The 25,660-nt window shown below is 32.2% G+C and overlaps 3 protein-coding genes across 3 annotated transcripts; 2 read left to right on the forward strand and 1 right to left on the reverse strand.

Annotated features, from left to right (window-relative positions):
* The first annotated feature begins 7,667 nt into the window (after positions 1-7,667).
* Positions 7,668-15,854, forward strand: LOC114387225. The gene is made up of 12 exons (XM_028347367.1): positions 7,668-8,401; positions 8,866-8,969; positions 9,666-9,792; positions 10,272-10,366; positions 11,107-11,230; positions 11,852-11,932; positions 12,965-13,063; positions 13,396-13,554; positions 13,640-13,700; positions 13,820-13,890; positions 14,803-14,976; positions 15,089-15,854. Exons 1-12 carry the CDS (start codon positions 8,363-8,365, stop codon positions 15,614-15,616), a joined length of 1,662 nt encoding a protein of 553 aa, XP_028203168.1. The 5' UTR covers positions 7,668-8,362; the 3' UTR covers positions 15,617-15,854.
* A 2,574-nt stretch (positions 15,855-18,428) lies between these two features.
* On the forward strand, positions 18,429-22,019 carry LOC114388129 (elongation factor Tu, mitochondrial; the record flags this gene model as incomplete). Its single annotated transcript, XM_028348461.1, has 11 exons — positions 18,429-18,503; positions 18,648-18,737; positions 18,936-19,010; positions 19,258-19,362; positions 19,482-19,572; positions 19,697-19,899; positions 20,367-20,453; positions 20,549-20,614; positions 20,694-20,756; positions 21,033-21,273; positions 21,729-22,019. Coding segments are annotated over 11 exons (1,167 nt in total), but the record flags the coding sequence as incomplete, so codon positions are not given.
* A 271-nt stretch (positions 22,020-22,290) lies between these two features.
* LOC114387468 lies at positions 22,291-25,206 on the reverse strand. Its single transcript, XM_028347662.1, has 2 exons — positions 23,070-25,206; positions 22,291-22,960 (listed from the first exon to the last, which is right to left on the reverse strand). The coding sequence occupies exons 1-2, from the start codon at positions 25,134-25,136 to the stop codon at positions 22,535-22,537; spliced, it is 2,493 nt and encodes an 830-aa protein (XP_028203463.1). The 5' UTR covers positions 25,137-25,206; the 3' UTR covers positions 22,291-22,534.
* Between the last annotated feature and the right edge of the window lie 454 nt (positions 25,207-25,660).

A 25,660-nucleotide genomic window follows, 5' to 3' on the forward strand; every position in this document is an offset into this window, starting at 1 on the left:
CAGATAAGGTTCTTTCTCAGGCTACCTTTTTTTTTTATCCAACATATTATTGCAAGTAATACCCTTTTTTTTTAATCATAACATGTTGTCAAGGGCAATGAATTTTTTAGTTTGAAGTATAGTAATCTGTAATCACAATGATTAAGAATTTTTTTGTGTGGACAACATTTGTCTTTCATAGCTTGTTTGTTTAGATCTTGGTTTGAATTCACTTCTTCACCCGTGATATTGCAGTTGGTGTGGAAAACAAATATTTTAAGCATATTATATCCTTGGACTTTTGGTATTTTCAATGTGTTTCCTAGGTTACTATGGATTGTCCCACTATTATAATTATACTAATTAAAGTCAATTTGATTATTATATTAAGGGGACATTTTATATGTTTTCAAAAATTAAGAGCGCATAATGAAAAAATGAAAGAAAAAAAAATTAAGAGCGGTATTTGTTTGGTAAGCGTTTGTCTTGCCCTTGCTACGCATTAGAGAGATCTACAACATGTTTTTGAAACTACATTAAGTAAGCATTTAAATCCTTCATCTGTCTTTAGTGGAATAAAAGACAAGTTAGCCAGAAATTTGATCTTAAAGCTTTAATTTAATACATGTACTCATAAACCCAAGAAAAGAATAATTATAAATCTGTAATTATCAAAATAAACTGAATTTGAAAAAGCAACATTTTTTAATCATATTATAAATGTGAAATATATATTATTTTTATAGACGGTTAATCTTAATTCTTTTGTATGACATAATTAACCTCAGTTGGAAGATCGATTAACCACATTTAATAGAATCTTTGATTCTAAACATATTTTTTTATTCATTAGACTCAAACCTTAAACTTTGTTATGAGGCAACCTGTTAATCAATCATATATAAAGTATGAATTGAGTTTGAATTTTTTTTTAATTTGATTTTAGCTCAACCCAATGTGGCTTGAAATTCAGCTGACCTATAATGAAAAATTCCAGTTAGTTAATTCATCCAGTTTTTGTTTATTTTTATAGTAGTTTAAAATTATTGTCAGAACTTATCTACTTATTTTGTTGATCTTGTTTATTTGGACAAACAAAAATTTAAAACTTAAATTTGGACTAAGAAAAACATAAACAAAAGATTTCTTTTTTAAAATTTTGATCCATAAAAGTCTATAATTTTTTTTAGATTATATTTTTTGCCTCCTTTAATTTTTTATCCACAATTTTGTTCTCTTACTTTTTTCCCACAAATTTAGTCCTTACAATTTAAAAAATCTATAATTTTAATCAATTTTTAATTTTGTATATATTTGTTTCTATTGTATATACTTTTTTAATTAATTAAATTATTTTTTATGAAACCTTAAACGAATATATTAGATTTAAAATTTAATTGAATTAAATAAAAGAAATAAAATCTATATAAAAAATTAAGAATTAGATCAAAATTATAAATTTATTAAAATGTGAGAACTTAAATCACAATAAATAAATAACGAGACCCAAATAGTAAATCAAGAGTTAAAGAGATGCAAAAATTATAATTTAATATTTTTTTCTCCTAAATAAAAGTTTATGGTTAAAATACGTTTTTTAAGGAAATTGAACCGATAAAATGACCCATTAGTTCACAACATAAATAAGGTTAGACTAATAAATTTCTAAATCACATAGAAATTGATCTAATTCAACTTAACACCAAAATATATTGATTCAAATCAGTGTAGTCCAAATGCACCAGGCTCGCCCAAATTTGCAGTCCTATATTAAATCAGTCATTGAACTTCTTGCTTTTTTCTTTTTTTTTGGTTTTAGTCTGTTTACCTTTAAAAGTAAATGCCAATACTTTATTAATTATAAAAATACATCAAAATACAATAAATTTGATAACAAATACATTGATCTAAATAATACTATAAAAAATAAAAATTTAGGATACCTCCCCCCCCGACCCCCCAATTTTTTATAATATCTAAAAAAAAATTAATTGCAAGGAAGTGACAAATAAATTATGGGCATTACACTACCGAAAAAAAAACACACAAAGCATAACCACGAGGGTAAATAATAATTTAGTTCTTAGAATTGTGATTCACTATCACTTTAATATTTGAAATTGATAAAATTTTAAAGAAAAAGTCATCAAGATTGTTATTTGTCACTCATTTGAATCTAAATTTATATGTAAGTGCGACTTTAGTAATCATGTTAACATATATTCAGAAAAAAAGAGAGAAATAATAAGTGGCAAATTACAGCTTTAGAATTATTTTAAAAATTCCACTAAAACATCCAAAGTGACATTAATCAGAATTTCATGAATTAGATTAGCCATTTACTCTACTCTAACCGTGTACTCTCTGCCCTCTTTACGTTGTCTCGTGCAACTCGGAATTAGATGTATTCAGCTTTTGCTTAAAATTTCCATTTCAAGAAAATGGGGCATTCTAAAGCTAGCAAATATGCCAGTTATGGGCATATGGTAGGAGCTAGAGTGTAGAAGCTGAGCAGAAAAGGGATGTATATAGGAGCCTGCACTTGGGCACACCAACATTTCAAAGAGATAAGGTTCCCCAAACGACTAGTTGCACATCAGCACATACCCAGAATAGTTTTTATGTTCTCTATCTGAAAAAACTTTGTTTCACGTCTTTCTTTCATTATCTTCTTTACATTAATTATATTTCTAGTCAAATATTCAATAGTTTAACTAACAATATACACTAAATTTGTGGGGGAAAACATTGATTTAATTTAAGCATAATGTATTTTTGAAGAGAAATAATAATTTTTAAGTGTAACCATGTTTCAAATAATCGATCAAAGATTAAAAAATGATTTTGAATGAAGTAGTGTATTTTTATTGATATTTTTATTATAATATTATACATCAGAGAGAATCTCAACACTGACGAAGAAATAATTAATTAATTGCATGGATTCATATTTTAATACACACGTAAGCAAAATACTACTTCATCCAAACTCATCATTTATTATTAGGTCCTGTTAACTGGTGCGTTTAGACAATTAGTTAAGAAATTCATAATATAATTATTTATTTATTTATTGGAATTTACGTTAAGAACGTATTTTTTTTGTATATATCAAACGTTAAGAATGATTTATTGGAAGGAGAATTTTCTCATTTGAAATAGTTCTGCTGAACTCAAGCAAAATCGTCTCATTTGGAAAACATTTATGATCTCTTAAAAAAAGAATTTATTATTAACACCAACTTAAGTTCCAGTGAGGTTTTCATGGCTTTTCTCTGGGCATTGGCCGAAGAGTTATTGATATATAAATGGTTGTTGGACCTTATGCTTTGGATTATGGGGACCAGCATTGGATAAGGAGCACCATCTCAGATATATACCCTTACGTGTTTGAAATACCCTTTCAAGTATGGATCCTTAACAACCACAAAGGTTGAGAATCTTTGTCCTATCATCATTATTTGTGTGATTTTGATCTCTAACCCACCATGCATATATATCTTTTTCTTTTATCATATGAAGTCAAATTGTTAGTGGAGAAATCCCTTTTTTTGATATATGCCTTGAAAGTTAAAACATTTGTAGCGATAAATATATATATACTAACGATTGATAATGAGTGAAACTCATTTGCAGAAAAGAAGTTCTGAAAAAGCTGGGAAGTGCCTCTTGATAATTACTATTGAGACTGATAAAACTGCTTTGTCTTGGGCTTTCAGTAACCACGCACTCCAAAGGTGGTTTTGTTGGAGAGTTTGATCAAACGGGGATAGTTTATTATGAACAAGTTACAGAAAGAAAACCCTCCCTAGGCTTTCTAATTCGATATTTTGTTTTTAAGGTAGAAATGTTTACTTAAAATGAAAAAAACAATGTTTTATAAACTTTACGGCCATTTAAAAATAATAAATTTTAAGCATGAGATTCAGAACAGCTTTTTTTATTTTTATTTTTTTGTGTGTAAACGAAGGCGTAAATTGTTCATTTTTTTCAAGTACTTTTCTTCATATTTAGTTTTGGTGCCTGTTCGATTTTAGTTTTTTGTTGCCGGTGGTGTGTGTTTAGTTTATTAGCTATATAATTTTTTCAGGTATTATTATCTATATAATTATAATTATAATTACTAGTGCAAAAAATATATTCTATGCCTGAGTTATCTATATATATATATATATATATATATATATATATATATATATATATATATATATATATATATATATATATATATATAATTGAGTATATCTTATTTTAAAAGATGTAATTATTATTGAAAATTAAAATAAAATGTTAGTGGTTTATAATAATTGAGGATAAAAATGTCCAGAAGAAAAATGACACCAAACGATATTATTCTTTTTATAATAGTGATAGATAATTATGAGAGAATATTATTTGTATAAAAAAAGAAGAAAAAATGGCACTGGGATTATAATTATTTTTAAGCGAAGTAATCACGCTATTCCCAAATAGATGATTATTTGAAATTTCCCTTTTAAAAAAGCATACACACACACACATATATAGTGAAACGAAAAGAAATGGTATATGTTCTTTTTGAAAGGCTAAAAAAAAGAAAATAAAAAAGACATGCTATTGTTTACTTCTGTTTCTATTTTTGAGTAATTAGTAAATTTTTTATATTTGAGTTCGATTGTACGAATAAAAAAAATACTGCTGTTTCTATTTTGCTTTTGGTTATTTTTCCTTGCCCAGGCCCTTTCTTTTGTACGGTTTGTTGTTTAAAAAATGATTGGCATTGGCCCAGTTCTTACTAATGAGACATAGACCGCTTTTTGTTGTGGTGAGGCCTTTTTGCTCCCTGCCTTCCCCCCTTTGAAGTCCAATCTGAGGAGTTACTGTTGTTAATTTTTTTTTCTTCCCCTTGTGTATTTTTTTAATGCTGAATATAGTATTGTTACAAAATTCTTAGTGGTAACAATTTTTTTTTGAGATCCTGACAAGGAGATATTCTCCTCTCAAGCTTCAACACGATTTATTATATATCTAATAATCAATTAGGATTTAAACCTTTATGTTTGTATTACTAGTGTACTATTTTTAATTTGAATTTAATTATATTTTTAGTCTCTTAAATTATGAGGTTTATTTTTTAGTTTTTTAAATAAAAAATTTATAATTTTTAGTTCTTCAATTTGAAAAAAAAAATATTCTTTATAGTTTGTACACTACAATTTAAGAGACTAAAAAAATATAATTTTTTATTTGAGAAGTGGGACTAAAGACTAAAAAAATATTTTTCAAATTTAAGAACTAAAAACAAAAAATCAAATTTATTTGAAGACTCACAAAAATAGACTCCTAATTTAAAAAATTAAAAACATAATTGAGTCTTTAATTTATTATTCATGATTTATCAATATTTTACTCATTATTATGAAACAAATTTATGATGAATGTAATATTAGTGTTTTATCAATATTTTACTAATTCTTATTTAAAATTTAAGAGGTAATATTAAAATATAAAAAGGTATGATTGTTGATTGAAACCAAACCTCAATCATGATTAGCACTTTTATGATTTCTCACATGCCATGTTTATTTACTTTTATGATGTTAAAGTCATGGTTTCCTAGTTAACTTGGACATCAATAATTAATTACCATAATTTGACAAATGGCTATATTCTGAAAGCAGAGGGAGGTTGTTAGATTAGAACCTTAAAATCCAGAATCATACATGTCTTGCTGACACATAAAAGTTAAAACGCAACACAAGAGGTGGAACCACAAGTTATTTACTGGGTAAGCTCATATGGAGTATTTTGTTTTCATATTGACCAAAAATCTTTGGCTTTGGCTCCTCTTAATATTTGTGACATCATGACTAATACTGGTGCAGATTAAGTGTGAAGAAAAGTATACGATCACCATCAATCATTAACACCCCTTCCCCCATTATATTTTGCTAAGTTTTCCATTTGAAATTCTATATCAATTAGTTTTTTTTGGTAGATACTATATTTTTGTTTTAAAATTAGGGAAGACAAAATTGCTTGAGATCAATAGGCTAACCTGTATAACCCAATAAAAACAGTGAGCCAGATTGTGTGGCTTAACGCGTTAGCTTCTCCCGCTTAATCCACTAACTTAAAAAGTGGGAATAGTTTGGCTGGTGAGGCCCTTACAACAAAAATAACTTTAGTATTTTTAAAAAGTTAAAATACAAATTATTAATATTTTTTATCTTATTTTATAGACCTCAATTTCTCTAATACTAATAGAAAATTTATATTCAAATCAAATTTAAGTTAATTTATTAGTATACTTCGGATTCTTTAATTACATTTGTCAATTTATGTTGATTATAAAAAATAAGAAATTATATATATATATATATATATATATATATATATATTTTTTTTTTTTTTATTTTTTTTATTTTTTTTTTTAAAATTTTTGGTCGGCTAGTCTGCCAATCTACTTCTAAGTATCTGATCATGATTTTCAATCCACGACTAGAGAGCGACTCAAATGTACCCGATCTATATTTTGGAAGACTAATGGTAAGGTAGACTAAAATGGATCAAGCTTGTCCACTTTGTCATTTTTATTTAAAATACCCGTGAGAATTTATAAGAGAATAAAATTATTTGCAGTATAGTGTGATATATTTCATAGAAATATCTTGAGATGATGCTTAAACTAACTTCTGAATGACAATGATTTTACTAAAATAGAAATTCATTTTAAAACAAGTTTTACAAAGTATTTATTATAATAATAAAGTATTTTTCCTTTAAGATGTCAACTAAAAAAATGCAGACACAGGACAAATCCAGAAGACACGTGAGAGGGATAAAAACAAATAACCTTTAACATGCATTGTTATATATTTTTTAATCAAGTAAAATTTAAAAGTCATAAATTAAAATAAAAATACTTAAAACTAGCAAAAAAATATTAATTTTCTTCAAAGGAGTAATAATAATTTATTGTTGCACTGTGCTGTGGCGGATGACACTAATTTTTGAGTTCATTCGGCCAGCAACATCAGCAACGTGACGACGAGACTTGGTTGACAACAACAACAACGTTTTGCATTATTATCATTTTTATTTTCATTTTCTTTTTGGTCTGTTATTTCCAACAAACGAAAAAGAAGGAGCACAGTTGGAATGGAAGTAAACAAAAGACCAACAAAAACAAAAACAAAAGCATGCTCCCTCCGGTCTTTTCTTTCTGTTACATTCTTCTTTGTCTCACAGTTGTCTTGTCTAACCAAGTTCCTCTCTCTCCTTCCTTCAACACCTTTTTCTTTCTTTTCATTGCAAAATTCAAATGTTTTATATGTTAGTTTGCTTCAACAGCTGAAACATACCATCTCTGATCGTTTCTAAATATGGAACAGCTTGTCAACTTCATCATTCGCCCACCCAGGCACACCATCTTCTCTCCTTTTTCCTCGCTCTCTCTCTGTGCTGGGATCAACTTTTTCAGTCAAAGTTCTTTTTTTCTTCACATTCTCATCTGGGTGTTTGCTTATGCTTCTTATTGATTTTAGCATAATTGTAATCACCACTGTTCTCTTTTTCTACTAGGAAAGAGCTTGAGCAAGATATTAGTATATTCAATGCTTTCATTTCCTTTGCATCTCTATGAGAATCATGGAATTATCTTTATATTTTGGGGGGGGGGGGGGGGGGGGGGGGTGTGTGCAGTGTGCTCATTCTGTTAAGTTGATTTGTTATTTGTTTGCTTGGAAATTTGAGATCTATTCTTAAGCTACCTTAAAAGTCTTACTTTTCTGTAATGTATCATGTAAGTCTTTAATCCTTTTCAGGGTACCTATAATGTAAATACTGATAGCCACGGCAAACTTGTTCTGCAAATTTCTTCCTTTTGTGCACAAATATATGGAAATAGTTTTTATTTTTTAATTTATACCTACAATCACTATAACTATTGTTTTGTGTGTTCTGAAAATGAGATCCGCAAATCATGTATCTGAATCTCGACATCACTAGACATCGCCCAAAAAAACAAAAAAGAGTAAGAATGGAGATATCATGTAAGGGTAATTAAAAATCTTTTCAAGTGTCACAATGAAAAGGCACATCCTTCTAATTTTGAGGATATCAGGTGAAGCTGAGTACTTTGACATATTTTTAATTGTGCAGTTATATGTGATATATAAGCCCTTCACAAAATAGCTACATTCTTGAGGTCATCTTTCTTCAACTATGTCATAAGATGAACTGGCATCGAGTTCTGTTATTTGCATGGTTCATTAATTTTTTTTTGCAGTATTTTTGTTTCAAATTTAACATAAACTATTGTGCTATTACGTTATGATTGTATCCGTTACCGGCATGCAGAGCTAAATATGATCCAAAAAGTGATTTATTGGATCATGAGTTCATGCTAAAAGGGAAATGGTTTCAACGGAAGGACATGGAGGTATAGTTAAAAATTCTGTTGGTAAAATCATTGAATCCAGAGTAAATGATTGATTTTATCTTATTTCATAGTCAATAACTAAATTGTCAACCACATGCTAGAAAAGGATTCTACTTTTGAAGCCATAACCTTTACCCTGAAAGAAATTCAGTTTCATAATTTGTTTCAATTCCAAGTAATGTGATTGCTCTTTTGGAGAACTGTCCCAAGAATTATTTCTTATCTAGGATACCAGCATGGAAGGATTGTTTAGTCACATCTAAAACATTACTATGGTGATTCCTTTTTTGCATAGTACTTCTATTTAAGTTATGACATAATGTATGCATGTGATGTTCTAATTCATTTGCAAAGTTTTTGTTGATGTCATTCTTTGTTTTCATCATAAGCATTATAAGTTTATTCTATTTAGTTGAGTTGATGACCAGAATTATCAGTGTCATGTAATATTTGATATTCTGCAGATAAAAAATAGCCGTGGGGATGTTCTTCAATGCAGCCATTACATGCCTATAGTCAGTCCTGATGGAAAGCCTCTGCCATGTGTAATATATTGCCATGGAAACAGGTGACTATGGGATAAATATGTATTTCTTAATTTTTTTGTTAGCATGCAAGTTGATGATTCAAACTTCAGAGTTTTATTCAAACAATAAAGTTTTCTTCTAGACATTTCAAACTTTGCTTTGGAGATGTGTGTTTTCTTTTTATTCCTCTCGGTTTTAAAAATATCATTTTTAATTTAGAAAAGAGCACTATAATGGTTTTATGTTAATAACATGTGTATTTGTCTTACTCATTATTAGAAAACGTGGGTGATCATTTTTCTTTATCGGCAAATGACAAATGTTACTTGTTAGTTTGTTAGATTTTGTTAGTGGAAGGAATTCAAACCCACCTGGTTGATCATTTTAAACTTGCACTTTGATCAATTTTAAAAGTTGGTTTGTATGGACCTTTCTTACCAGCTTACTACTATAAAACGTATAAGTTTAACTAGAAGCTAACACAGTCCCATTTTAAAACGTTACTTACTCAATTTTTTATGTATCTGTATACATGCAATTAGTTTGATATGGTGCAGCATTTTCATTATCAACATAACAATGCTAATTTGAAAACTTTGCTTTTTTAAATATTTGTTATTGACTAAAAGTATATTTTATCTTACATTTTTTGGAACATATGAGAACTGGAGAAGTAACTAACAAGACGTTTTATCAAATGTACTTATCTTGCTTATTTTGTGCAATGTTTATGGCAGTGGATGCAGGGTTGATGCCAGTGAAGCTGCTCTAATTTTACTTCCTTCAAATATTACAGTTTTTACTCTGGATTTCTCGGGATCGGGAATCTCTGGAGGAGAGCATGTCACTCTAGGTTGGAATGAAGTAAGTGCTTGTTCATTAACTGTTTGAAACATATCATATTTACTTGTATCATTATTATTGATATAATTGGGGATAATATCATGGCACAATTTACATGATTTAGGTATCTAGGATTCATCTTCCAGAGCAATAGGGAGATTAATTGGTAGGTAACACATGAAAGATAATCCATTGAAAAGGGGTAGAAGAAAACAAACTTGCATATTTACAAATTCAATCCAAAAGTATTATCAACTAGTCCAAATTATTTTTTGTAACATGTATGTTGGAGTATCGTTGGCAGAAAATATAAAATTTGTCATGTGCCTAAGGCAGGATACTTATATCCTCATTTCTTTTTAATAAATTTCTTACATCACAGTAGAAATGAAATGCTTGTGTTTGTACTTCACTGTGAATTTGCATATGCATTACAGCCATTTGCTTTGTTTCCATTTTTTTATTATGAAAGACTATTTAACATTGTATGCTGTTTTCAGAAGGATGATCTGAGAGCAGTGGTCAACTATCTAAGGGCAGATGGAAATGTTTCTCTGATTGGCTTATGGGGACGCTCAATGGGTGCTGTGACTAGGTAATTTTTCATCATTCACTTCTTCATTCGACCTTACATTGTAAATAAGGTTGAAGAAGGGTCTCCAAGGTGGGGGTCGTACATAGGGTGGTATCATGATATTGCCATATGGTCCATTTTTACTCAGATCTTATAGTTAATTGTCAATAAGCTGATTAGTTTGTTAAAGAATAGAAATCACATACTTTACCTGTTGTGATCCTCTTCTAGTAAGAGCCAGTGTGGCTTGAGATGAATATATGAAGACTTCATTATGATTTTTTGTAATTGTTAATAATGATCAACTGATCATAGCATTGGAAACAACAGTGAAGGGGTCACAGCCCTTAAAATGGTAGCTGAACACGACCTTAACTTTTAAAAGAAGGTGTATGGCACGTCTATGATTATCATTCTTGAATAATGGGTTGCTGCAGAGTGCAGAGTACAACCTTAACTTGAGAATGAAGCATTTCATAGTACATTCTTGTATATTTGTTAGAAATTTAGAAGTTATCTTAAGTTCTATATTTTATAGACTTGTGGAAATGATCTGCTTTTCATGTATTTATTTAAGCCTTTCTGCATTGAATATTTCAAACCATGTTCTACCAAAAACACATTCTCCTCATTTACAGTGTGCTACCCATGTGCTTCTTAATTTTTAAAGTCAATTTATAAACTCCCTGATTGTTTAGCAATTCAGTCTTACCAGTGAATATCACTTTCCTTTTTGCCATTAATTATGTCATTCCTTGCAGCCTTATGTATGGAGCTGAGGATCCTTCAATTGCAGGAATGGTTTTGGACAGTCCCTTCTCTGATTTGGTTGATTTAATGATGGAACTTGTAGATAAGTACAGAGTCCGTCTGCCAAAATTTGCAGTGAGTGCATAATATTTTTTGATGCAAATGAGAATGCTTTTTTTTTTATCAGCAAATGAGAATGCTTTTATAGAACTAAGCTAACCAAAACTATTGATCTATAATCTCATTTCATATTTTAATGCTTCTTTACATTGAGGTTATTAAAATCACCTTCAGGCTTAGTCTATGGTTTGCTACCAACCACATATTATGATCAAACGTTAGATTGGGGAAGGTTTCATTTAATGCCAAAGAAGGTCCCAATCCATCCAGGCTGGAATTTATAGCTTTTCTAGACATCTATTAGGTTCATATACATGTTTTGTGATAAGTAACAAGGCTGTTGTAAAGATGTTTTTTTTTATAGGCTATTTCTTGAAATGTAGTTGGCCTAGGCTATAGTTTATTATGGAGCAATGTAGCACCTATGATGAATAATTGCTATTTTTGATAGGGACCTGTGAATATCTGTAGTTTGCATTTTGCAACATATAAGTATGTTTAGCCCCTTCAATGAATATTTAAATACTTTATACACATGGCTAGCATCTGATTTCATGGCCCTCGTTTCTCTCTTATGAGAATAAATTGTCATTGCCTTATGATTTTTCCATTTATATTTGGTTCTTCCTGTTACAGGTAAAGTTTGCAATTCAATACATGCGAAAAACAATCCAGAAGAAGGCAAAATTTGACATAATGAACTTGAACACTGTTAAGGTTATTTTTCCTTTTGATTTTTTTTTTGTTTAATGAAAAAATTACTTTTATTTGGCTGTCTGTATGTAATGATTGAATAATTTGACAGAAAAATAATTAGTGAACTTTCTTCCTTTGATTTTCCTCATTATTTGTTTGATATAACTTCAGTTCAAATCCAGCATCTGTACCTGAGCTTGGTTAAGAAACATTTTATTTTTTAGCTTGAACTTGAGAAATGGATACACTTGTGGAAACTTTGTTCTCTCTTTTTGATTTGGAAATAGTGTACACTTATTCGTTTGTCAGTCATATGATTGTAATTTTACTCAGCAACTCATAAATATATTACTAACATATTTGTGCTGAATTTTTTTTTGAACTTAATTAATTATCATGTGTGGAGGAAACTTTCCCCGTCAAGAAATCAAATGCTATATGATTTAAGTCAAATAGGATTGAACTAGTTAAAAGTATGGAAGTAAAAACTGAACTTAGAGGAATTTTTCTCTGGTAGGGACGTTGGGTAGAGGAATACAATTTGGCTGGTTCTGATTTTGTCAAACTTTGTGGGTTACCATGAACATCATCATTCATTTTGTTTATTGACTGTGATGACTGAACTTTTCTTGGACCTGGTGAACTTCTTTTGATTTTAATTAAATGGTAGAAATTAGGATGATTCATTATTTACAATCTTCTTTCTACACTGGGTGCTTGTGATCACTCAGGAAGTATAGGAGGACAGAGGCAAAACAACCAAAGAGGAAACTAGTGTACAATTGTTTGTCCTCCTGAACAAATAAAATAATGACTTTATGAGCATTCAAAAGTGTAGAAATTTTCTCTCATGTATTTTCCCCTGCTTATGTAATAATATTTCTTTTTATAAAAAAAAGAACTAGAGATCTTTAGTTGGGAAAAAATCTGAGGCAAATGCAAGACTATATAGAAAAAATTATTTGGGGGAAAACTTATCATATTGAATTTATTTTGGTTTTTCGCACTTTCATATTCTTCATTGTATTCATTCATTATTTGTTTGCATTGCAGGTAGCAAAATCTTGTTTTGTTCCTGCTCTACTAGGGCATGCCATTGATGATGATTTTATTCGTCCTCATCACTCAGATTTTATACTTGAGGCTTACATGGTAAATATGTTTGCAAGAATTTGGGTTAAATATGTTTTTAGTAGAGCAATGTTTACTTTTAGTCCCTAAAACATTTTTCTCCTTTTGTGCTATGTGCAGTCCCTATTTTCATAAACTGGGGACCAAAAGGAGATGGTTTTGTGAAGGATACGGACCACACTTGACACATTTCCATAAACAAGGACTAAAAATAGACGATTTCTTTAGAAATGAATATTTCTATATTTATAGGGACTACACTTCCACCCTGAGAATTATTTTTTTACCTTTCCTTTTTTTAAAAAAAAATTAAACTCTTTTGGATCTATAATATGGTTGTTTATGCTTTGTAGGGAGACAAAAACATAATTAAATTTGAGGGAGATCACAACTCTTCACGTCCTCAGTATTATTTTGATTCCGTAAACATCTTTTTGCACAATGTTTTACAACCTCCAGAAGATGAGCTTGGGGAATCATTTTTTGACATTATGAATGATTACTTTGGTAAGGTAAATTCAACATGCATCTCTTTGGTTTCATTTTGGTCAAAATGCAAAGTTCCATTCTTTAACATTATTATTTTAAATGTTACAGGATGTTTGGAGATCTGTGCATGAATTTGACTTTGGCAATGAACCATCATTTCGAAACAAAGGCATGATTCAAATATCCTGTGTCTCTTAACTATTCCTGTTGCATTGCTATACATGAGGATTTGCATTTGGTAACCTCACTACTAATGCAAATCTCTTAAATTATTTTTGTTAGTTGCAGAACCATCAACAAGCAGTACTGTGGAGGACATTAAGCAAGTCTGCTTAAAAAGACCAATGAGTATGAGGGAGGTTTGTATGTATTTTCTTAGTTTACTATCAGAATTCAGAATAGCATGCAAATAGCTTGCTGAGAAAATATTCACACGATGAATATTTAATGTAGATTGGTGCTTCCTGCAATACCAGTTATGTCTGGAAGCAGGGAAAATTTAATATTCATGTGATAAATATAAAATGTAAATTGGTCCTTCTGTCCATATATGATATATGCTCTATAAAATCCGTTAGGTTTAAGAAGTCAACTTTATCCATGAAAGCCTTGAAAATCCTGGCTTTTATCTCCTATTATTAGCACTAAATAACTGCAAAAATCCTTGCATTGCCATATAGAACAATGTGTTCCTTGCGTTTGAAAACCTTGAAAATGCTCCAAGCTTGCAGAAGAGACCCCTAGATATTCATCAAACTTTTGAAAATCTCTACTACAAATATATCTAGCAGATTAACAGAATTCTGATGCTACTAACCATGGAATTAAAGAACTGTATAATGCAAACTCTAAAGGACTGACATCTCCAAAAGCTTAAGCTATTAAGTAAAAGCTCATGAATGATTAAGCTTTCAGCCCTGTAGCTCATCTTTCATTTAATTTTTACCGTTTAAAAGGGGGAGCTTGTGTTCTCATAAATTTTAATTTCTACTTTTATACCAAACATGATTTTATTTATTTTTTGCATGTGCATGGTGGGTAACCATTACTAGTGCAACTAGAAGGCCCCAATACCTAGTTTCAACTCTCAAGATTCAATGATGTAATTTATTCCAATGTCTAGCTTCAGATAAAGACAGGAACAAAATCTGTAATAGATAGTAATAAACAACATGTTTAATCAGAGGCCTAAATTGAAGGGAGTTGGTTAGGTGATCAAACTCAAATGAACTATATAGTTTCTAATTTTGCGCGATATTTTTGCACAACAGGCACAGAAATGTGATGGTCTTTCCTCATCATCTTCTACTATTATTAGTTTTGAATTATCAAATGGTCGTCTCTATAGTCCCCTCATTCCAACCGATCTAGATGATGACCACTATGTGGAATTTCAACTTGATGACTTTACAGGCTGTCCATCTAGTGCAAAGAAAGAACAAAAAGTGAGTCAACTTGTTGGTTATCACACATAACATAAATTGAAAGTTTGAATGCATGATGTTATACACTGAAAGTTGTATAATTGGTTTTTATGGATTTGTCCGTATTACTCAGATGTTCATGGAAGCAGTGGTGGATTCATTGAAAGACCGAGAAATACGAATTCCAGAGGTAGAACAACCACCTGTTAGCAGTGCTAGTACCATGTCTATAGAGCCATCGGATGAGGATGATTCACATGCTTCTTCACACAAGATTTCCAAACCTATGGAGACAGAACCTTCTTTACTCAACCAGAGTGTTAAAACGATTTCCACTGCATCTGATGCATTGGAGCCCTTGAAAACTGAACCAAATTCCATTTCAGTGATTCCAAGTCCAGTACCAAGTCTTTCATCAAGCAAAATACCACTACCACAACCACCACCACTGGACACTTCATCCGTCGCGGATTCTAGCAATACCGAAAGTACTACTGCTTGTAATGATAATTCTGCTAGCTTACAAAGTTCATCAGACACTGACATATCACATAATACAAAAGCCACATTAACTGTTATTAAGAATCCAGCAGGCCATGTCTTGAACTGCTTACTGGGACGTTGGGATTTCAACTTTTTCAGAAACAGTCACAATCGATAAGATTAGAGAGTCATTGTTTTTGTAACTATAAAATATACTACATTAGTTTGTAAAATGCTCCACAAAAGAAATAGGTTGCTTGTACTAAGTTCTGTATGTTTAGAGCATTCATCTAATATTCTTTCACCGTAAGAGAGAGTTGTTGTGTTTTTACCCCGTTGAACTAGAATTTCTGGAAGTCTCCATTATTTGCCCATGCTTATGCATGATTTATTGATTTTTCCCTTGAATGCTTTTACATTTTTCTCATCTAAGCTTGGTGTAATTGTATCCAACTATACCGTGGGGTGGCTTAAAGTTTTTCTGTTAGGCCTTGACTTGTGTTTATGATACCTGTTAAAATTTATTTTAAATTTATTTATCTATTTATAGAATATAAATTCATATAAGCAATATTTATTTTTATGAAACCTATAAGCAATATTTAATAATACAATTTTGTCATGTCAGCATTTTAGCTTAGTTGATATATTTTCTGCTTTTAAAAGAACTTTTGATGTACTATCTCCTTTAACCCTTGCAATAACAATAACAGTTTTCATGAATAATAATAATTATCAGTTTTCACAGCTTTCAATTTTCATTAAATTGAAAATGGAATTTTTATGTGAAAGGTTTGTTTAATTTGTTAATTTTTATAATAATTATTTTATGAGATGTATCTAAGATTATTTATAATTGGTTGATAGTATAATAATTTTTACATTACCGATGCATGAAAGTTGAACTCTAGAAATTGTTATATTCCTCTGAAATTTATATTTCTACATATGAAACTAACAAATATCCACAAATAGCTTGGGCCCTTTAAGCAAATGTCAGAGGTTCGATTCTCGGCCATGTGAATAGAGCAACACATGTAAGAAAATGAGGTTTTGCTTAAGTGGAAATACCTTATTTTTTGAATATTTACAATTTAGGCATCCATTATTGACACTAATAAAACATAACAGAATTATCAAATGAAGATAAATAACAAATGCATATTAATCTACAAAGAAATAACATTACTCCGATCCCTTAAACAGATTTAGTAAGAATTGGAAAATATGATATTAATTCAAACAAAGACTTTTTTACTTAGTTGGTAACCATTCTACGTATAAAGATAACTTGTTATATAGTCGTCTCCCTGAACCTTCTAAAAAAATATATTTTAATTTTCATTAAGCTTAATAAGTCTTAAACTGACAACTTGTGATGTACATGCATATACAACTTAAATTTATAAAAAGTAAATATTTTTTAATATATAAATTATAAAATAAGTAAATTTTGTGATAAATAAATATTTTCAAACATATAAATTATATTTTAAATTTATTATCAATAGTTTGGTATAATTTTTTTTTGTCTAGACAACAAATATTCTTCATCAAAGGCAATATTGCTCTAGTTAGGTAGGATTACCGTAGATAATTGATCCACATGCAATTAGTGGTGGTATATGTTATTATTAATTAATGATAATTTAAAAAAACCATTAAAATTCAATTTAAAATTAAAGATATTAAAAATAATGGATCGAAAAAGATAAGAGGTTAAGATAAATCGCTAAAATCGCTCTCGATTACACATTGTTCGAGATATTTATTCTAATTTATCAAGCATAAGAGTTATACGAGTATTATTTATATAACAAATACTTTTTTTTTCTATATCTTTCTGAATCATATCTAATTAGCAGGCACCTTTTCGTTTTGGAACTACTTAACACGCTTTTCTTTTCTGTGTCACTACATCTTAGAGTGTGTTACAAAACAATTATACACATTTATCGTCTATATATCCTTTTTTTGACCATATCGTCTAATCCATATATCCTAAACATAAGTCAGAATTCGCTTTTCATTGTCCTATGTATTTGTTGTTGCGCCCACAAATCAAAATGAACCAATAGGGATGTGTGTGAGTGAATCAGGCTTTTTTAGCGAATATTATTCCGGATTCTATCGACGATGTGTCAACTAAAGATAAGGCCAAGTAGATGAAGAACAAACTGCGACTATGATCAGTTCAGTTCAGTTGTTATCATTCTCTCTCACGTTCCTTCCTTATTCTTCAGTTCAGTGTGAAGTGTGTGTAATCCATTCTCATGGCTTCCACTGCTTTCAGAAACCTAAATTCTAAGCGCCTCAGCTCCTTTTCTCTTTGCATTTCACAAGTGCTTACCAGTCACTCTCTCGTGGAATTTGCACCACCATATCCCAAAACTTGCATCTACAGAGATCATTGGCCACTTTCGCTCGAACGTAAAGACCCTCCTTTTCTAGGGACAACATTGCTCTTTCTTTCTCCTTTTCCCTCTCTTTTTTATGTCAGTTGAAGATTTTCTTATGTACTTCTTGTTGTGGCCAAGGAGTATTATTTATGCTATTGGTGTTGCTTACTTGATGATCATACCTGTCCTTGCATGTGGTGATTCATTTACGTACATGTGATCATGCACATGAAGAAAATGCAACCTTTAATCATTTGAAGTAGAAGTGGTTATTGTGTGTCAGCAAACTATTAATGAACTTAAGTTCGCTAATCTCCGGCCCAAATAACCAGATTGAGACTTTGAGCACTTGTATATCCTAATTCATGATAAATATATTTTTTAAGAAGTTTTCCTTCGATCAATCCTTAATTGTGGTGGCACTGGATATGTGTGTGGAAATAGAAATACAGATAGCAGATATATGGTTGATTATTATTATTATTATTTTATTTCTTGTTCCACATAAAGAAGGGCCTTTGCATGATATTGTTATGATGGTTGTTTAAAGTGTGTTTCCTTTTCATTGTTAACATTATTATTTTTTGCTGAAAACCCCACCTTAACGTGGGCACAATTGGGCATGCTGATCACGGGAAAACCACACTAACTGCTGCAATTACCAAGGTTTGGCTTGATTTCCGTGTCCTGATTCTTAAATAGTGGAATTCTACCTTTAATTTCAATTTCTTTTTGGCATAAGCATTTTGATTCAGGTCTTGTGTTGGACTTGGACAATATTTATATACGAGGATTGATTTTGTGGAACAGGTGCTAGCTGAAGAAAGTAAAGCCAAGGCGGCCTTTGAGGACATAGACAAGGCTCCTGAGGAGAAGAAGAGAGGAATTACTGTTGCGACTGTGAGAGATATAGATCACTGTTTTTTTTTCTAAGTCCATACTCCAATTATGCATGTTGTGAATGATACAGAACTAATTGTTCTTTTTTATTGTTAAAATAAACTATGATATTAAAATAGCACAAGAATTGCACAGAACTAATTGTTTTACTAATAAAATTTGTAAACTTCTCTTGAGATTCTTATCTTGATCTTACAGGCTCATGTAGAATATGAGACAGCAAAGAGGCACTATGCCCATGTTGATTGCCCAGGGCATGCAGACTATGTTAAGGTATGGTTAGTTGTTAAAGTATCTATATGCTTGATTATTATAATTTTTTATTTATTTCTGAGTCAATTTTCTTGGTATGAATTATGAACCTTATGCTCTTCCTTCTATATTGAATGAATATGCATTGCATTACTTTGAAGAATGTGTGATTTTATTTATTTGTGAATGATTGATTATTTGATGATCTTGTATATGTTCGTGTCTGTATGGACTCCATCTTCAATTAATTCATTTGGTGAAATTACAGAACATGATAACTGGAGCTGAACAAATGGATGGTGGAATTCTTGTGGTTTCTGCTCCAGATGGGCCAATGCCTCAAACAAAGGAACACATACTGCTTGCTCGCCAGGCTAATAGCTCTTTTTGTCAATGTGTAAAAGCAGAACTCAGTTTTCATAAAATCTAATTACATTCCAAAACCGTAAGATCATAACATACATGGGGTGTTCTTCTTGTTTCCTGTGTCAGGTTGGTGTGCCATCATTGTTCTGCTTTCTAAATAAGGTTGATGCTGTTGATGATCCAGAGCTGCTTGAACTTGTAGAAATGGAGCTTCGCGGTATGAAGTGTTATGAAGTTTTATTTGAATGGGAAGAAAAATTAATCTACCTCTTAACAGAACGTTTCTTTTATATATTCTACTAATCTGATGTGCATCCTTTTGACAAACAACATTTTTACAGAACTGCTTAATTTCTACAAATTTCCTGGGGATGAGATTCCAATTGTACGAGGTTCTGCCCTGTCTGCATCGCAGGGAACTAATGAAGAACTTGGAAAGAAGGCTATCTTAAAACTAATGGATGCTTTGGATGAATACATTTCGGATCCTGTGCGGCAACTTGATAAGCCTTTCTTAATGCCAGTAGATGATGTTTTCTCAATTCTGGTAAGCACAAAGATCATAACTGATGTATATCAAAACAATTCTTAGTGAAATATTATATTCATAATACAAAGCAATTTCTGGACATTGGTGTTGCCCATATTTCCTCCTCCTCCATGAATAAGGATAAGGATGAAAAAGAGGGAAAAAATATAATCACCCCAAAAAGTCACTAACGATGTACGTTTCTATCTACTATTTTCAAGTTTTTCTTGCAAGAGACTTCAGCTTTTAACACAGCTGAAAATTGGTTAACCCGAATTAGTAGTCCTTTGTATACTATTTTTTTTTCTAGGAATTACAATAATTCAGTTCAAACACTTTCCTTATTATGATAACCTAATAAAATGATATTTCTTAAGCCTTACTGTATTCTGTTGTGTATTTCTTAAATAATTTGTTTATATTTGCTTTACATATGTTGTCAACTTCTTGATGTGTTCCTTCCACCATGTTTGGTTTCTGTGATGGGGCGTGGAACTGTTGTGACTGGTCGTGTTGAACAAGGCACCATCAAAGTAGGTGAGGAGGTTGAAGTATTGGGACTAACACAGGTAGACATGGAAGTCAAATATGTATTATCATGTCATGTTAATGAGTGTTTTGCTTTATGGTATATGCTTTTGTATTTTTCAGTCTTTGTGTAAAGAGTGGACCTTTGAAGACTACTGTAACTGGTGTGGAAATGTTCAAGAAAATTTTGGATCGAGGGGAAGTAAGTAAAATCATACTACCATCCTCTCTACTTCCTTCCTTTTGCCTGGATTTGGATTGATGGATAATTAAATTTCAAGGCTGGTGATAATGTGGGACTTCTTCTACGTGGTCTGAAGCGCGATGATGTACAGCGAGGAATGGTGAGTGGAACTAATTCAAAGTGTAAAGTAATATTAACATATGAAATTTATGTTCAGCATTGATCTAAAACTTAAGATGGTAGTGGAAATATGGTAATTCTTACTCTTGACGTGAAAAGGTGAGTTCTTGCAAAATTTGTAATTAATGAGGGCTCATATGAAAATCTGTAACCACTATTTCATGTGATTAAGTTTTATGAGTGTCATTCAATTTATGAAAATGAACCTTTTTTTTTCTTTTTCTTTTTCTAAACTTTCTGTTGATGAAAATTACAGGTCGTGACCAAGCCTGGTGCATTTAAAACATATAAGAAGTTCGAAGCAGAGATTTATGTCCTCTCAAAAGATGAAGGTGGCCGTCATACTGCTTTTTCCTCTAACTATAAGCCACAGTTTTACTTGAGGACTGCAGATGTTACCGGAAAGGTGGAATTACCAGAAAGTGTTAAGATGGTTATGCCTGGTGATAATGTGACTGCAACTTTTGAGCTGATATCACCTGTTCCTCTTGAAATAGGTAGGTTGAATCCTAGATGTGACATAGATCATAAAGATGCTGCATTATCTACAATAGGTCACCTATATATTATTTTTTTCATAATGTCTCTAGCTTTCTTATAATTAATTATTCGCATTTTGTAAATTGATGCCCTAGTAAAATTGGAATTTGATTAAGCATCTTTAAACTTTAACTAATACTAACTACAGACTACAGGGCCAGCTACCCTAATTGGAAATTGATTAAGCATCTTTAAACTTTATGTTCTTTTAATTCTGTGTAACTAAGTTTTTTTTCAGTTATATATCCCCTAAAAGTTAATGTGTGCCGATTTCTTTCTGACGAATTTGGAAGGTCTAGAATTTAATTTATAATTGTCTCTGCATTGTCTTTGTTTCATGCTTGCAACTTTGTTTTGTTTGTGACTACATTCAACAATATGATTTGACTGTATTTACTTTATTTATAAACAGGACAAAGATTTGCTTTGAGAGAGGGAGGCAGAACAGTAGGTGCAGGAGTTGTCTCCAAAGTGATGGCTTAGGATGTTGGTCTAAATTCTACAACATCTTTTGTCCAGTAATTTGTAAATAAGTCGTGAGTAGGGACTGAGAGCAATGTTCTAGGAGGATTCTATGTGTGACTTTTTTTTGACACTTGGTACGGTAGTTCCGTTTCAATGTGTTTTGTTTTGTTTATTTTAGATAATTATGCTAGTTCATTATGTTTTTCATGGACCAGAGGGAAAGTGGTTCAAATTTGTTGGTTTAGTTAATAATGTCAATTTCTTCAAGATATCTTTCTCTTTTTTCTTGTTTGGTGTATTGTTAGAAACTTAGAATAACTTCATTGGCTGCCACAACTAAAGCCACAAAACATCCGGCTCTTATATAACTATGAAACCTTGTTAGACATCTGATCAAGGATAGAAACAACAATCAAAAGATTACTCCAAAGTCAGTCTGGCCTAAAGAAGAAAAATCTAAGATTATATGGATCTTTTTTTTCTTTAATTTCAATGCAGGAAGGAATGAATTTAATCACAAAAGGAAATATGGATAATTCAATTCAAATAATAACATTGAATCTGAAAAAAAAAATAGTGAATAAATCATTGAGTCAAGCTATCTTTCCAGCCCCAGCAAACATGGCAACCTTCCTAAAGAATTTACTATAATTACTAGTTTACACACACATATGTACAAGTATACTATTACAATGATTGCTCTGGATCAACATGGTTTACTGATTTTGCAACATGGTTCTGTGCGTCATTAATTTACCTATCTTCCAGAAACTTCAATGCTGTTTCAACCAGTGAGTGAATTGTTAGATTGTGCCGGTTCAGTCCCACAGTACCAGAGAAAACATTAAAGCTTTCAAGCTCTGAAGTGGTCTCTAAGACACCCTCCAGCACCTCCTCCATTCCCAAATCCTTGAAAGTATGAATGTTTTCTTCTCTTTCTTTCATCATCCAAATTGCCAGCTCTATCACAAATCTCCTTATCCTGGGGACCTTAGTTGGAGGATATCGGTGTTTCTTGAGAATATGGATTAGTTTATTTGCCAGTTCAGCCTCGGTGATCCCAGATTCTTCAAATACAGTGCTTGATTCAGAGGAAGTCATGAATGAGAAAACACTTGCCGCTAGTCCAATCATCACTTCCTGTAGCTTGTTTTCTTGTGACATGATTGCCTGAAGTACCTGCAAGGTTGTGCAATGGTTAAAAATTTAGTTTGAAGCATACAACAAAAACATACTATATAGTTCACTTGTTGCTAGCCCAAAATTATTAAGGTAGAGTAACACTTACTGTGGGTGCTGCAGCTGTAACCCCCCATAACTGTTTGAAGCATTCTGATCCACTGTAGGTGCATAAATTTCTTAGAATTCTAGCAGCATTGATATGAAGTGGCGGAACTTTCAATGCCTCTATCAGCCTTTCCAATACTTTCAACTTCAAAATCCTATGACAGTTGCTCTTGCTTTCCAATACCAGCATTGCTAGGGCCTCCCCAGCAACAGTGGTTACATCTTTCCGATTTTCAGCAATGTAATCTTTGAAAAATATGTTGAACAATTCTTTAAGTACTCCACCTGTGCCTCCAATCCTTTCTGTTGCCTCCTCTTCCAATGCAAGACTGGTTAAAATTTCTATACTCAGTTTCTGTAACAAGGGGTGTTTCTCTCCATGCCTTAGAATATCTCTGATGTTGCTGATTGTGAAAACTATCTCCGAAATCTCCCTTCGAAGATGTTTCCCGTAGGTGCCTGTTGTGCTAGCCAGCATCTTCACCAGCTGCAGAGATCTCTTCACTGTCAGAATTTGAGATGGTGTAGCATTCTCATTCTTCAGCAACCTCTCTTCAGCATGTGCAAAGTCTATGATCTTTGGGAGCAGGCCTCTTGTGTTTCCAATCTTTCCACAGTTGTCATGATCACGGGCAAGTTTCTTCAGAATGAGGAGTCCCAAATGGTTAAATGTCCAGTAGCCATAATTGGGATGATCAAATATGAGTTTCTTTTCTCCAATTTCATCAGCTGCATGTATGCAATTCCTGTTAGTTTGGAGAAGAGATGATATCGACTCCATAGCGCCCGGTATCCCAGCTATACGCAGAGAGTTCTGCTTCTTGCCAGCTAGTGCAGATAAAATCTCTGCAGCTGAGAGCCTAATCTCTTCCTCCTTGTGGTCTGTCCAATTCAACATCTCAACTAGCCTCTCCACCACAGATATGGAAATTCCAAGCTTCTGAAGGGTATCATCAGAAAACCGTTCACTCACAGCGAATTGGCGAAGAATTCTTCCTCCAATGAGCTGCTCATCAGGAGAGTTTGAGGCCAAGAGATCCATAGCAAAACAGACAATGTCCATTTTCAACCCATCAAATATGCTCCCATTGACACACCTAGAATAGGCATCATAAAAGAACCTTCTAATTGACACCATCCCTGATGGTCCCAACCCACACTCCTTGCTAACCTCATCCAACAGTTTGCAGTAGCTGATCTTCCATTCCCAGTAAGCCTTTTCCATCAAGAAAAGCAAAGCCTCAGCCAAAGCCAAGGCATAAAATATATTCAAAGCAGACTCCCGGTTCCTCTTGTCAGTGTCTCCCTTGTCAACCTCCCCATAATTATGCTTGACGAGTTTCATCGACGAAAGAACAACACAAGCCGTCGCCGAAAAAAGCTGAAGCCAATACAGAAGCTTGCTGATATGCCTTGAAAGGAAAAACCATCTAGCATATGGAAGAAGTGGAACATCTGAACTAATCCACATGCGAGTTGGTGTCCATATGCTAATGGTGGTATTATCCCTATACCTGGGGGTAACATTAGACTCCATCATGTCTCTCCTTTGCTTCTTGGTTACAATTGGCCTGAAAAGGCTCTCGATACTTTGAAGAAGCAAGTTTGGGGAGGACCTTAGCATCCTGAAACTGTTGATTCCAGCATCAGTTATAGACCATGTGGCTTGGTGCTGCCACTCAAGCTCATGGCTTCTGCTGAAAATCCTTGTCCCTTCAATCAACAGTATGATGGTGATGAACCAGAAATCGGTTATGTCCAAAGTGATGGCGAAACCGCCAAGAAGGACAACGGTTGCCCATATGAAACCAAGAGTTCCAAGGCTAGTGGCTGCTTTTTCAAGCACCGCAAGACGAAGCGCAAAGAGGGTCAGCTTCTTTTCTGGTGCTCTAGCTGTTGCTGCAGAGAAAGAGTTATCTGCATCACTGTCTCTCTTCTCAATACTGCTGAGTCCACGAGGCTCAAACATGGTGCTGGTTTTGCTTGTCTCGCTTAGCCTGTGGAGTTCAGCAACTTGTATGTGAACGATTCCCTCTCCTTCTTTTTTCACAGAAAGCCTATGATCCATGATATTAATGATATGTTATTATGTTGCAACTTTGAAGTAAGTGAATGTTTTTTTGTGTTTGTTGTCTCTATCAAGGATTAAGGGCGAGATGGTTTTTTATACAAGAATGAGGAGCTTAGAGGGCACGTTTATATTGAGGCATGTTGGGGAAAGAGTGACGCTAAGCTTCACTATCTTGCCGTCTATTTTCGAAGATGTCGTTGGTTATGCTTTTTTAGCAATCTTAGTAACGTGTGGAAGGGTTAAACTTATTTCTTTCCCTCGTGTAAAGCTTGCATTGTTTTCTCTTTTTTTTTTTCTAGGAAGTTTCTTATGAGTGTCAATCTAGGTGAGTGCGTAGCATAACGACGAAGCGGATATCTCACGTTTTTTTTGGAAGTATCAGCTTCAAAGATTCACACCCTTTTAATTGGTGGAGTAACAAGTCAATAATTTTGTTAGTCAACCAGCTTGGTTTTTTTATTCCTTTTACTTTCACATCCGGACAAACAGTAGCTTATCACTTCCAAAAGATTAATTAGTGA

This window comes from Glycine soja, chromosome 15 (genome assembly GCF_004193775.1).
Source record: "Glycine soja cultivar W05 chromosome 15, ASM419377v2, whole genome shotgun sequence".
Taxonomy (NCBI): domain Eukaryota; kingdom Viridiplantae; phylum Streptophyta; class Magnoliopsida; order Fabales; family Fabaceae; genus Glycine; species Glycine soja.

Coding starts and splice junctions, on each gene's coding strand:
- LOC114387468 (XM_028347662.1), bottom strand. CDS start 25,136: ATGGATCATAGGCTTTCTGTGAAAAAAGAAGGAGAGGGAATCGTTCAC. Junction 22,961..23,069: donor TTACAGCTGCAGCACCCACA/GTAAGTGTTACT, acceptor ACAACCTTGCAG/GTACTTCAGGCAATCATGTC.
- LOC114387225 (XM_028347367.1), top strand. CDS start 8,363: ATGCTAAAAGGGAAATGGTTTCAACGGAAGGACATGGAG. Junction 8,970..9,665: donor ATATATTGCCATGGAAACAG/GTGACTATGGGA, acceptor TGTTTATGGCAG/TGGATGCAGGGTTGATGCCA. Junction 11,231..11,851: donor TCCGTCTGCCAAAATTTGCA/GTGAGTGCATAA, acceptor TTCCTGTTACAG/GTAAAGTTTGCAATTCAATA.